The sequence below is a fragment of the Ostrinia nubilalis genome, chromosome 23 (genome assembly GCF_963855985.1).
Source record: "Ostrinia nubilalis chromosome 23, ilOstNubi1.1, whole genome shotgun sequence".
NCBI lineage: Eukaryota > Metazoa > Arthropoda > Insecta > Lepidoptera > Crambidae > Ostrinia > Ostrinia nubilalis.
In genome coordinates, this window is record NC_087110.1 from 3,146,007 (window position 1) to 3,160,838 (window position 14,832).

The following is a 14,832-nucleotide window of genomic DNA, read 5'->3' on the forward strand; positions in this document are numbered from 1 at the left end:
TATGAGTCCAGGTAAAATGCGCCGCGAATTTGTTGTCAGTCAGCAGATAAGCGAGACTCTTCCTGAATGCGGTTGGGAGACAGAGTAGGTTGTGGCAGAGAATACGGAGTTTTAAATTAGTTCACTTAAAAATTTCTGACGTGAGAGATTTCCAAAGTATTTTGGTGAAACCCACATCGAATGCAGAAAATCTTAATCATCGTCATCATTTTCAGCCATAAGACGTCCACTGCTGAACATAGACCTCACTTAATGATTACCAGATTGGCCAGTTGGTAGCTATTCAGCGCCTTTCTGCTAGCTTTATAAAATCAACTGTCCACTTTGTGGTTGACGTCCCACAATATGCTTGCCAGTATGTGGCAAGTGGCTCCCATTCCAGAACCTTATTGCTCCATCGGCTGTCAGTTCTGAGTTTTATGTGCCCTACCCATGGCGGCTCACTTCAGCTTGCTCTTGCTAGAGCTACGTTAGCGACCTTTCACTTACCGCTCTATGCTCTAGCCTTTGAGCTACGGAGACATTGCTGTTCATTTCCATCGAAGACAATCGATTTTTAAAATTCTTAAAATAATATTTTAAACGCTAAACTTGACTTTGAGGCAATAATAACCAATCAGTGTCGGCGTTTAAAACATAAGTGGAGATGCACCACTTAAAAACTAAAATGTTTATAAAATTAAACATTTGTTTTATTAATTTTTACTACCCAAATCTCTATGTTCCCTCACTACTCTACGCCCTCTCGTGTGTCTGTACCAAATGGAAGATGTGTGGGAGCGTTTACTACGAACAGTTTGCGTTACACGATATTACTTGTGCTCTTTATTTATATTACTTTTTACTCGGCAAACATTATTTTATTTGAGTAGCCTTTTTATGAGATGTGCTAAACAGGATAAAAATAAAATTAAATAGTTCGTGAGACGTAAGCGGAGCTTTGCATTTGTGCGAGTGAACTGATCACCAAATGTAGAGCAATATAAAAAAAAAACTTTTAAAAAATCAGACCCCAGAACTCTGTTATGTAGTATAAGCTAATTTTTGTTACCCAAGAAAACTAAATACCACATTTTGGTTATGTGTAACTTTTCAGCGTTTATTGGAACTATTGTTAGTGTCAAGGAACTGTCAACCTTAAGGATCACACTGGATGCGTTCTGTGGTCACGTCAAAATCCTTTATTGATCAAGGTTTAACAAGATCCCCGAATAAATGAAAAAAATACTTTTATTCTTTCATATTTTATTTTTTATCCACACGTATTTGTTATTTTGAACTATGGTAGAGGCACAAACAAAAACAAAATGAATCATTTTAGAAATCGAACCTGTATCAAAACGTAAAATAGACTGCGGATAATCTTGTTTAATTCTTAGATTTCAGTTGTTACTGATTACTCACACCTTAATTTATTAAGTAACAGTGTTATCAATTTATCAACTGATAACCTGATAAGAAAAGGGCATTGCTACCCGACACAGATATTATTAGTTATTTAATTAGTGTGTACGTGTTTAAAATGGCTAAAAAAGAAAAGACGAAAGAAACAAAAGAAGTTTCTAAGAAGGATAAAAGTGTGGATAAGAAAAAAAAGAGTGATAGAAAAAATGTGGAAAGAAAAAAGTGTAGCAGCTTAGACGTAAGTTGTTTAATAAGATACATCCTAGTACTTTTTTTTCCTTTTTCATAGAAGAAGTTAAAAAAATATTCATTTCAGCTCATAAAGTTTTTACACACAAAATCAAGTGCTAATGATTTACATTTAAATCTGAAACAGTTGAATTTATACAACTTCAATCAGACTGTTCCTTCGCGTAATATTGTACGGTTTTTTGGATCAAATTGTAGGTAGATTTTTTGTTAATATTTCTTTCGGTACATAATGTATGCAGAATGCAACATTTTGTACAAAGTTTGATAATATCTTTAATTTATTTAAAAAAATCTTATAGGTCACACTATCCTGTGTAAATAATAAAAGGAAAAACGGTGGTCTTTAATTAGTTTAATATAATTATGAAGTTAATAAAAATAACTCCAATCAACACTGACGTGTCCCAAATCCGTTGCGAATTCCCTAAAATGTTTCTGACACTGACACCCCGATAATTATGTTTACCGATAACATAAGAGATGTTTTTTATATTAATAAAAATCCATTAAAAATTGTCAATAATTTAATTTTTATCATCAATGAACGTAGTACTAGGTGATTAAATATAACTGGATATATGGTAGCTTTACACGAGAAAATAGTTATAGTGTAGTATAGCGTAAGAGTGACAAAAATGTCATAAAAGTATAGTCGTGTCGCCAAAAAAAGATTTTTAATAGCGCAGGAAAGTTTATAAAATGAAGAGCCGATCATTTTTCTTATACTTACTCATACTGATACAGAAATACATAATTTTTAATCAAATCAAATCAAATCAAATCAAATTTCTTTATTTGCGTAATTCCAGGTACATAAGTGGTCTTACATAGATTTGGTAGGTTTCACTGAAATTTGCTCAAACTAGGAAGCGTGCAAATATTAAAAAGAGTAGTAGACTTTATATCGAAAATAATACTAACATGTCATATTACATTAATTGATTAAAAACAGAAAACTAATAAATTATCATTAATTAAATTATAAACTAATACAGAATGTCATATTGAATAATTATTGTCATATCATATTGAAAATGTCATCTCAGGATAATAATGTACTTATTGTATGTCACTTAACATTAAATTACAATTAAAATATTCATTTAATGAGTAGAACGACCTCTCCACAAGCCATGCATGCAGTTTGGTTTGAAACTGAGATCCGCTAAGCCCTCTTAATTCCGCGGGCAATGAGTTAAAAACTTTAATGGCCATATAATAACAATTTTTCTGGACCATTGTCAACCTGCAAAGGGGAATCTGAAGTAGGTTTATAGGACGTTCCCTCAATTGTTTTACAGTGACCACCTGTTTTGCTGAAAAAAGACCTAAGTTATTTTTAACAAATATACAAATCTGTTTGATGTATAGGCAGGTAAGAGTCAATAGTGACATTTTTTTGAACAGTGGTCGGCAAGAATCTCTAAATTTAGCACCACAGACAGCCCTTATACATTTTTTTTGGACTCTGAATACCATGACAATATCAGTGCAGTTTCCCCATATGATAAGACCATACTGCAGTACTGAGACGACATAGGCATGATATGTTTGTAAGGCTACCTCCACCGAGACTGTCTCTCTAAGTTTACGGAGTACGAACACAAACCAACTTAACTTTTCACATACACTATCAACATGAAACTTCCAGCAACAGTTTTCGTCAATTGTAATACCAAGAAATTTGATCACCGGGACTTGCTGAATCAGTTGTCCAGCATGGGTAATGTCAATATTAGTACTTCTTGAATTATAAGTTTTAAATTGCATCATTTTAGTTTTTTCTATATTAACCCTTAAATTATTTACCTTTAGCCAGTTCATTGCCTTGTTTATTGTAACCTGCGCCTCTTTCTTCAGTACTTCCGTATCTTTGGCGCTAATAATAAAAGTTGTGTCGTCAGCAAACAATATAGTCCTGTGATTAGTAATGGAAGGCAAGTCATTTATATAGAGTACAAATAAGGTTGGTCCTAAAATGCTTCCTTGCGGAACTCCAAATTTATTAAGTTTGTATTCTGATCTATAGTTTACCTGTCTCACCTTTCCATTACTGTTTTCCGTTTTACTAATTTCTACGCATTGTTTTCTGTTTTCTAGATAACTAACAAACCAATCCCTTACAGTACCTCTAACACCGTACTTTTCCAACTTTGATATGAGCCTCCCATGATTAACAAAATCGAATGCTTTGCTCATATCAAGATATAAAGCTATCACAGGCATTTTTTTATCAAGACTCTGTGTTACAGAATGAACTAAAGAAAAATTGGCCAAAGTAGTGTTATAATTTTTACGGAAACCGTTTTGTTCACTTTTCACGATACCATATTTATCGATAAAATCAGTAAGTCTAATATGAACTACTTTTTCGAAAATTTTTGATATAATTGGAATTAATGTTATCGGCCTAAAGTTATTGGGGTCTGTCTTATCACCTTTTTTGAGTATAGGTTTAACAACTGAAAATTTTAGTGAAGTCGGAAATACGCCTTCACTGAACGATATGTTAATAATATAGCTCAGAATCGGAGCAATATGAAACGCAACTTGTTTCAAAATCATTGTAGAAATATCATCATATCCAACAGAATTGCTGTTTTTCTGAATTAATGCTTTTCTATGCCATTAAGATATTATGTGACATGCGACGAGGGCAAGTGCTAGTCGAATCCTGACCTAATAGGTACATACTATAAACCTCAAACTATGAACAAAGGGTCTCAAACGCCACATTTATTCCTATAAGAGTACTTAATTATAGAACAAGTGGAATTTCGGCTGTTTTCCTCTTATATTTTATCACCTGTTTTATTTATTCCCAGTGCGCACTCCAAATATCTTCGATCTTGGCCCTAGTCACAGCAGCGCTACTGTACATAATGTACAAGAACATGACTGCAGTGCCTGAGCTACCACAGCTTGACTACAACGAGTGGTGGGGCCCCAACGAGTCACAGTCAGACTCCATCAGCACTGCTGTGAGACCGTACAGGATTGTATTCTCTGAAGCTGTGAGTATTTGTTTACAAACTTTCACATTTCACATATAAACATATACTTAGAAAAGGATATGATGACAATGATGTCGTGCCCTGCGTACCCAAACAACTGCACGCAGGAAGATTTAATGAAGGCTCTGACAACGTCACTCTTGTGGCGGAGTTTTGGGCTGACACTGTGTAGATTTTTGTCGACACGACAAGAAGAAGAAGGATAGAATGACCTTGACCCCGACTCGGCATGACCTCAAACAATACCGTGTACCATACGATCATACTACGTTTTTCTCTTCAGAATAAAGCTATTACCTATTGCATTTTATACGAGTAGCTAGATGTCTGTAATACCTGTCTAACATTTTTTCGCCTGTTCCCAGCCTAACCGCTCATTAAGCGCTGCAGCCACAGCCGATCAGAATGAGGGTTAATTAACCTCGCTTTGTCAGCAATACGAGTAGATTTAGTATTTTGTCTGAAAATCTCTGATACAACTGGAATGTAGTATTGGACAAGCTTAATAAATTCCAAAGTGAAGTGGTATCAAACTTGATTAGCCAGGATAGATTATGTTGTGTGAATACATTTTAATATCATTATAGAATCATCATCATAAAGGTAGCAGGAAGGCGCTGGACGCAGGCCGACCAACCGGGCAACATGGAAAGCATTGGGGGAGGCCTATGTTCAGCCGTGGACGTCCTATGGCTGAGATTATGATGAGATGATGATCATTATAGAAAAAAATGACAGAAATTATTGCATACATCTGGCGCAGGACCAGTCGGTGTGTAAATCCTTGGAGAAGCCTTTGGCCAGCAGTGGCCGTTATTTGGCTATACAGGAGTTGCAGTGGTGGGAAAGTGTGGTGGGATAAGTCACGTTTACACGAGATAGGAAATTTCATAGAAAGATATATCTATAAAATAGCTCAATTATTAACTACTATTGCAGATGATAGTAGACCTCCAATACAGGATGGAAGAGTACCGGAAGTTCGTCAAGCCAAAAACCTTCACCGACGCTGGCTGGACCTATGGAGTCAACTCTGAAGCCTTCGCAGCCTTCTTCGCCGATTGGGTCTTCAGATATAAGTTCATTGAGAGAGAGAGGTTCTTGAACAAGTTCGACCATTTCAAGACGAATATCCAAGGCCTGGATATACACTTCGTGCATGTGAAGCCGAAAGTAGAAAAGAATGTGAAGGTATGGTATGAAATTCTTATTTGAATAGACTTAAAAGTAGTGTACAGGCAAGCTATCATAAGTCAGTGGTATTTTGTAACAATTATGTTATGACCTGATGTAATTTATGTGGTTGTGTAGATTTCTGAAGACAGTTTTTGAAGGCTTAAAATATGGACAGCCAACTTGAATTGCCCTTTCAATCTAGTAGGTATGTATTAACAAACATGACTCTTGCTGACATTGTTATACCTATTCAAATTCTAATTCTTTGTTAGCATGTAGACCATTTTCAGGGCACTTACACACTTACCAATATTATAGCTTGTCCTATCACTATTCCAAGAATGTATATTACTGTTTAAATTGTTATCTTCAAGGTCTTACCTCTACTACTTCTTCATGGATGGCCTGGATCAGTGCGTGAGTTCTACGACGCGTTTCCACTTCTGACGACCGTCAGACCCGGGTGTGATTTTGTGTTCGAAGTCATCGCTCCAAGTCTTCCAGGATTTGGCTTCTCAGATGTAAGTCACCAAAGTATGATTAAGTTTGTTTTGGAGTGTAGTTCTAACAGAGTAATAGAAATACTAGTCGTAAAAAATTACTAAGAAACAAATAATTATGCGAACACTTCCCAATGGGATTGGACAGCGTGAGGAGTATAATTCAAATCCTCTATTTGCTTCTGGTAAATTACAGAGGATTTTCCTTCAGCAGTAGAGACTTATGAGTTTATGATGATGATTATTTACACCCAAATGTAAAGCAATGGAGGTCCAGTTCTTTTATTTTCTCAATTCTCAACTATTTCTTCCAGGCAACTACTCGCCAAGGCTTATCAGCTACGAAGATTGCTGTCATCTTGAGAAATCTGATGAAGCGCCTTGGCCATGACCAGTTCTACGTCCAAGGGGGTGATTTTGGTCATATCATCGGATCTTCTATGGCCACTTTATTCCCCAAAGAAGTTATTGGTTTCCACACTAACCTGCCTTATGTCAAGTCTAGCTTGTCCGTTCTAGTTTGGATCCTTGGTGGACTTTGGCCATCTTTGGTAGAAAAAGAATTTACAGATAGACTCTACCCGGTAAAGGATAAGGTAGAGTTCTTTTTGGAGGAGTCTGGGTATTTCCACATGCATTCTACTAAGCCTGATACTCTTGGTAAGTGTGTTTTAAGGTATATTCTTTATAAGTGTAGTATTCATTTCAGTATGTGTATCAAGCGTTTGAAACTTTGGAAATATCTACATTCTTCTCCCTTTGTTTTATTTCTTGTAAAAATTGAACCTCAACCCAAATCTAAACCCTTCTTATGTGACTTGGCTTTATCTGTCCTTGTTTTCATCCCATAAGATTTTTCTTTGCTGTCAAAGATAGATAATCTCCTGCATCTCTTATAGGTTTATATGAACCTGAATTATCCAAATTGTTTAGTAGTCTATCATAACAAAAATAAAGAAACATAATTATTATAGTCGAATGGAAAACCTCCTCTTTTTTAAAGTCGTTAAAAATACTGCCGTTTTTCTTGCAGGTATCGCTCTCCACGAGTCCCCAGCCGGACTTGCCGCGTACATTCTAGAAAAGTTCGTCTTAGCTACAACCAAAGAGGGGAAGTACAAACAAGATGGTGGCATTGTAGACGTGTTCTCAAATGAGGATTTGCTTGACAATATCATGATGTACTGGGTGCCAGGAACGATTACAACGTCCATGAGACTTTATAAGGAAATGGCAGTGAATTCGAAATTAGAAGCGGCTATTAATTTGTAAGTATTCATTAGAGTTGGCACACTAAATCGCTTTTTAAAAGCCTAATTGTAAACAAACATTTAACGACATATTTAAATTACAAAATTAGATAAATTACAAAGATAGCTGTCATATTGTGGTAGTTGATGTGCAGCGTCAAATTAAATGAAAACCTTTTTTCAATATTGACCAAAATTAGCACTTATTAACGACAGAAATACATTACAAGTCAGCCCTAAAACAGCATAAAATACTTAAGGTAGAACAAACAAAAAAGTGCAAAAATTACAAGAAAAAGCAGAAAGAGTCTCCTCAACAGAAAGAGATCTTTTCTAAAGTCTGGTCGCCGAGGAGACTTGAGGTCATTGGACAAAATTCTACGTGCTCGGCGACCAGACTATAGACCTTTACTCAAGTTACCTAGAGTAGAGTTTCTAGGTTTACTTAAGTGCCCAGTGAGAGCGCTAGGTACTGAACTTCATCACTTTATACCTAATTTTGTTTCAGAATACCAACAGACGTACCAACATGGTCCCTTAGATTGAAGCATGAGATATTCTTCGCCCCAGAATTCATACTCAGATGGAAATACCCGAACCTATTAGGAACCACCACTCTTGAAGAAGGTGGTCACTTTGCTGCATTCGAGAAACCTGCCATCTTCTCCGATGACATATTCAAAGCTGTAAAGCAGTTCCAGCAGTTTCATAAGACGAGATAAATGAGATTTTGATGTGAATGTGTATAGATTTTAAGGATATAAAAGATGCCTTGATTGTATGTTTTTTAATTAAAACTTTTGCTATCTCCTTGTACGGTGTTTTACTGCAATGAAAAAGGTAATATTTTAATTTTAAACGAATCTAGGGCTTGCTACACAAAGATGGAACAGTAAAATGATTTCCACATTACATAGTAGGTATACTCTTGCAAGTTCTATGAAAGTACCTATATTGTACAGTCGACAGCACATTACTACTTACTTCTATTGCACAATAGGAAGCTATTACAGATTATTAACTTTATATGCTATCTGTACAGTCAACGTCAAATATATAGTTCGTGACACCCAAAGTGGTCAAAAAGTTGACCATACAACTTTATTCCATGACGTTTTGCAAACTTCTTGACTACTTTCGTAGTTACAAAACTGCACCATTTATTTAACCAACACTAAACTGCCACATTATAACTCCACGTTACTGCCAGCAATTAAAAATAAATATCCTGCAAATGTCGCATTATTTTTCGTATAAAATGACACATGTCAACTCAGTTGACGTTTCAGGTGGGCCCCCAACCCCCTACTTATCTCCGAGCGACAGACAGATTGTGTGTGGTACGGGTGCTTTTAGCACTGGCGATTGTTAGCAGACTTCAGAAAAAAAGATTCTCAATTCGATTGTATGTTTATTCGTTGTGTAAATGTGTAATGCGATGACAGTTCATAACTCAAGTTACACACTGATCAGCCAGCCAGCTGAACTGCCAGAGGTCCTTGTTTCGATTCTGAATGTAAGTCCACCTATAGCTGTGGGTCTAGACAAAGTGCACTTTTTGATCGAATCGAAAATCGAATCCGTCAAAACTCCATACAAAAAAAAGGCTTTTCCACTGGTTTGCGATTAAAATGTGCACTTTGTCTAGACCCACTGAGGAAAATATGATCTACGTAATCTGTCTTGTAGAGTGTGGTTTGTGATAGAGTTACAACCCTGATGTCAGATGTAATGAAGCGTCATTTGTAGGTATGACAGTGTTCAATTGGGCCGAAAGCTGAACGTGCCCATTGAAGCACCGAGTCTTAGGTATATTATTTTAGCGTTTAGTGTGGTTTTTCGAAAAGTTTATAAGAGGAAACCCACAATTATTTATCAGTTTTATCGATACGGGATTATTCCCACTTCTCTTTCAGGAATATGAATTTTGTTATATTAGATAGTGTGAAAATAACGTGGGCTAATCCGCGTTCAAAAAAGGTAAATGGATGTTAAAAAATAACACAAAAACGGACAACCCTGTCCAAGACAGAATTATGTCGGTCTCAAACTGGATCCAAGACGGATTACGCCATTTTGTTTTGGGTTTATTTAACCCTTCATTTGATTTTGTTCACTGGGATGAACATTAAATTGAAAAAAATAATATGCCGAGTGCATACGTCTTAATTACTGGTAAGTTTTTTTTTTCACTAGAAAATATACTTAAATTTTGGTAGAAAAATATTTTTATGTGCTAGCTACAGTCTGAAAGCGTTAATTTTAGCCAAAATGCCGACATAGCGGAGACCAGGCTTTAGTGTCAAGGTGTTTATTCAAGCTTTACATGTTTTTTATTATAATTGAGTAATGACAGTGGTTTTAACGTATTGCATAGTGTTCATGCTCAATAACTTGATTGATTTACAATGCTCATTTAATAAATAAGCCATGCTATACCAGGTCAAAGTCGAGTGTTCATCCCAGTGAACATTGCCAAATTACCAGCAATGTTTGATTGTTCATCCCAGTGAACGTTGTCAAATAGGCTATCAAACGTTTATTTTTGCTTAATTTTATTGCAGTGGACCAATTTCTTTATTTAGAGTTAATTTTTATTTTGTTTGGGTTGTTGGCAGCTTGATACTGTATATTGCATGAAATGTAATAACAGAATAATGTTTTGTTGCTTGTAAAAGTGGACATAATTGTTTTCTAAATTTTCATGCAAAATAATTACATATTTTAATTTAGCGGTTGTTTGTAGATTCAAAGTTTGTAGTTCCAAAGAATATTTTTGATTAAAATCATTTTTACTTTTTTATTTAAACCCTGAAGAATATATTTTATAAATGTAGGAGCTGTTTTTTTATTATTTTGTGCGACTTGTCCACTTTTAAGTTACATGAACAAAAAAACATTTTTTATCTTTAAAAACTTTAAACATTGTTTTACCTCAACGATCACACAAAATTGTATGGTAATAGTTAATTTCTTACTATTTTGTGCACCAAAAAGCGTTTAATACTATTAATTTAACTTTTTATATGAACAATTGTTTTAATTTAATGCCGCTACCTTAAATTGGCAATGTTCACCCCAATGAACAGTTAAAATTCTCCATATATTTGGCAGTGTTCATTGGGATGAACATTGTTTTTTTTCTATTTGGTGAAGTTCCGATTTTTTATATATTTTTTTCTGACCTATAAATAACCCTAAGAACATAAATCCGACGATGTATTTTTATTTCTTGATAAATAATGAGTCTGCCAAATTAAGGGTTAAATTTATACAGCGCCGTGGCCGGGCGGAGATGGAATTTCATAGTTGTTCTTTCTTTTAATTTTGTATGGATAAGTTACGTTCTTCAATAAAAGTTTGATACTTTTATGATCGAATAAGAAAAAGTTGTTAATGTAAAGATAAATTATACAGGGTGTTAGGTAAATGGGTATATGAGCCGACACTAGCCCATGTTAACATGGTCATATAAATGGTATGGTGAAGTCAGAAAATTGATATCTTCATTTTAATTATTTTATTTTTCATACAAATCGGATTTTATAAATTTTTTTTTTTGTATGAAAATTTAAAAAATTAAAATGATAACCTTTGTGTAGAAGAATGGGATAGTTGACGTATTGCTCATAGAATTTATGGCTGTTGGGGCAGACAAATTCTCAAGTAAAAAACCATAGTATAGGTAAGCTTCCCTCGGTGGAACGACGATCTAGTGACTGTCTCGTAAATATAAGTACCTACTGTAACTGTGTGTAAACCCATGGACCACACATTAAGGCTGAGTTGCACCACCATATTTTAAACGTGTCAATAACAATAACTAAACAAACACAAATCAAACATGAACATGACCGAAGAAACTCTGTGCAGATTCTGCCATACAGAAGAAGAAACGGCCATGCATGTTCTTTGCTCATGCGGCCCGCTTATGAGCAAAAGAAGTATCCATCTCGGGCGACACATCATGCACCCGGATGAGATAGCAGATATCACGCTCCAAAGAATCTGGAAATTTATAGATTCAACGGGACTAAGCAGTGAACTCTAAAGACAAGGGCTGCCACAATAGATCAAACCTGGTCGAGCTGGCGCAAATGAAGGCCCAAAACCAATAATAATAATAACAATAACCTGTGATTTTGTATGGATTTTGACAGATTTTTGACGTTGGTCAAAGTTAAAGTCAAGGCCGGTTCACACATGTCTTCGTTTTACTGTTCCGTTTTATCGTGTACGTTTTTTTCGTCGATGGCGTATGTAGTTGTATGAGCGACTTCACACATGACACAGTATTCTGTATACAGTAATACATACATCGACGAAAAAAAACGTACACGATTAAACGGAACAGTAAAACGGAGACATTTGTGAACCAGCCGTAAGGTGGTGCAACTCAGCCTAAGTCTTGCGTCTATGCTAAAATGCACTGAAGTGTACGCAAAGGCTACACAAGTACATACATCTTGGAAACCTATCTCAGGCTCCAGTCTCTCACACACAGTGTAGCATTATTAAGGATTAATTAATTAAATATAAATATTGTGTAACATCTTAAATGTAAATATCAATCAATGTAATTGATGTTATGTGTGTGAGAGATAAATAAAAAATGTATTATTATTATTATTATTATACATCGCTATAGCCTGAATCTTCGGTTTATCGCAACGCAATGTGTGTGGCCCATGGTACCTGAAATAAATCAATAATTATTACAACAACATCAAAATATTTACAGACCTATCTGAACAACAGGAAATATCAATTATTTGGATATCCATTACAAATAGATTGTCCATTCGATGTTTTGATATCGCCATTCCGGGAAACAGGGTAATTTTGAATATTCCTACGGCAATCCGCCAGAAATTAATAACTGCTCTGCATACTAATTGAGCGTTTGAAGATGGTATTGGAATTGCTTAATACCTGGTACTCGAATATTATATTAGTACTTATAATTTGGTCATTGTGTAAGTACATAAAATATTATAAATTACTGAAAAAAATGTACCTTTAATTGCATCCGTGGGAGATAGAAATCTTTAAGAATCTGTCACAAAGATTAGTACTAGCCTTTGTTACTATGCAACTGTCTCCGATAACAAACTCCTCTAGCACCGTTGTCTCATCGCAAAGTATTTGGGAGGCAAATGAGGTACACCTCGGTCGGTTGTTCCGCCTTTACTTGGGGGGTGACCACACGTTCGTGACGTTAAGGACAATCATAAGTCAAATCCGCAGTGGGAAACCGCGTATAGATGACCTACGCTGAACTGTCCCACCAAACTCAATGACAGGGGGGCGCTACCATCGTTCAACTATATGGTTTCCAACATGGCAAAAATCGGAACAAGCGATCCGGTATTGACGGTGGCGCCACGCTGTCAATGTCACGGATAGGACAGTTCAGTATTTTGGAACTATATTTGACTGCACCAGGCAGTCTGCCAAAAATGAGAGATGAGGGGAGATCGTGCGGAGAGATGTATCTGCCTCGAGTCTTCCGAGACCAAGCTATAAGTGAGCCAAGTCGCTGGAAGACAATCGACGTAGACCGTGATTACGACCGCTCTACCAAAAGCGAATCGAATGACAAGAAGAAGGACAATCATAGCCGTCGTTCCACACTTAAAAACTGCGTTAGAGTCACTAATGTCTCCGTAGCTCAGCGATTAGAACAGTCGCGGGCTCAAGTCCTATAGACAGATGATAGTCCATTAATACAATTTTTAACTCACCCACTACCGAGTCAGTGCACTGTTACGTCAATGAAATCAAAGTTAGGCTTATCTGCTCTAGATAATGTAACACTCGTTATAGGTTTCGTATGAACAAACGCACATAATCTTTCGCTTCATACATAACATTGTCTACAGACAAGTTTTTTGGTAAAAGTAGAAAATTAAAAGAATGCTCTTCTTTAATAATTCGACGCCATATTAATCGTCCCAAATATCCCATAACCATGGTCACCGCAACACTGAATTGCAAAGCAGATGTTTCCGAGCGAAGTAATGGCTCGGCCGTAATGAGCCGAGATTTATTCGCAGCCACTACAATTATCACTGTGTAAAGAATAGTTAACTTCGGAATAATTAAGGAACAAAACTGTGGTAAAAGCTACTTTTCTTCTTTACTATAAGGCTAATGTTTTCATAAGGATGTTTTCACTCTTTTCTTTACCAATGCGATGTCAGATGTTTAATGGAAGGTTAAAGCTTGCCTTTTTAGCTTGACTTTAAAATTATAGAAGGCTTCCAATAATTGAATCCACTATGTATCCGTAAAGCCAGGGGTAAGAATTATTAACAGCTTAATTAAATTTAAAAAAAACTTAGTTGAAACCGATAGAGTAATTAGGTACTCGACTTAAGGTTCTATGTCCCCTAGATGGGGCAGAGGGCGTCCACAACAGTCCTCCATCGCGTTCGTTCTTGAGTTTCGCGTTACTCATATTGGGTAATTTTTTAAATACAGTAATATTCTTATAACGTGGCCTATGACCTCAGATAATAAGTTGGGCTTAAATATAAGGGAGCGTAGAGCGCAATAAGGTCTAAATTTAAAAATCTGTATGTGTAAATAAATAATAATATAACAGACCGATATAACAGACAAACCAGACTCCAAACTTCAAAATTCCGTAACAGAATGCATTATCCTCTTAGCACAGCTGTTCTATCATGTTCCAAAAGGGCATATTACATTTACCTTCCTCACAAAACACAAGTATTCCCGAACCATTATTCCACGACGTTTGGCGGCGAAATGCTCCCGTTCCGCAAATCTAGCTTATGAATAATACGATATAACTCAGGCGGTAATGACGACCGTCTGTAATTTACTGAGATAGAACCAGTACCTCTAGCATGAAAAACTTTTGGCTTCGAATCGTTTGCGTACTCGACAAAATTCGATACCCAGTAAGCCTAAGATGCGCGCCGTGATAACTTTTATCGACGTCAATTTGTATGGGCAAAATCGATAAAATGGCGTGATAACCGCCTATCACGGCGCGCATCTACAGGCTTCAAATTCAACAATAACGTGGAATTCGCTGCCTGCTGATGTCTTTCCTGAACACTATAATCCGGACCTTGTCAAGGCGAGAGTGAATAGGCACTTAAAGGGCAGATTATGTACCATCCTAGACTGCATCTCACTTAACACCAGGTGCGATTGCGGTCAAATACCTGCCTTGTCTTGCATAAAAAAATCTTGATAATTAGG

General features: G+C 36.1%; 1 protein-coding gene across 1 annotated transcript; it reads left to right on the forward strand.

The window, feature by feature from the left end:
- Positions 1–1,469: 1,469 nt before the first annotated feature.
- LOC135083242 (juvenile hormone epoxide hydrolase-like) lies at positions 1,470–8,409 on the forward strand. Its single transcript, XM_063977981.1, has 7 exons — positions 1,470–1,642; positions 4,482–4,670; positions 5,610–5,861; positions 6,221–6,367; positions 6,661–7,006; positions 7,380–7,614; positions 8,105–8,409. Exons 1-7 carry the CDS (start codon positions 1,523–1,525, stop codon positions 8,316–8,318), a joined length of 1,503 nt encoding a protein of 500 aa, XP_063834051.1. The 5' UTR covers positions 1,470–1,522; the 3' UTR covers positions 8,319–8,409.
- Positions 8,410–14,832: the final 6,423 nt, after the last annotated feature.

Coding starts and splice junctions, on each gene's coding strand:
- LOC135083242 (XM_063977981.1), top strand. CDS start 1,523: ATGGCTAAAAAAGAAAAGACGAAAGAAACAAAAGAAGTTTCTAAGAAG. Junction 1,643..4,481: donor AAAAGTGTAGCAGCTTAGAC/GTAAGTTGTTTA, acceptor ATTTATTCCCAG/TGCGCACTCCAAATATCTTC. Junction 4,671..5,609: donor GGATTGTATTCTCTGAAGCT/GTGAGTATTTGT, acceptor CTACTATTGCAG/ATGATAGTAGACCTCCAATA.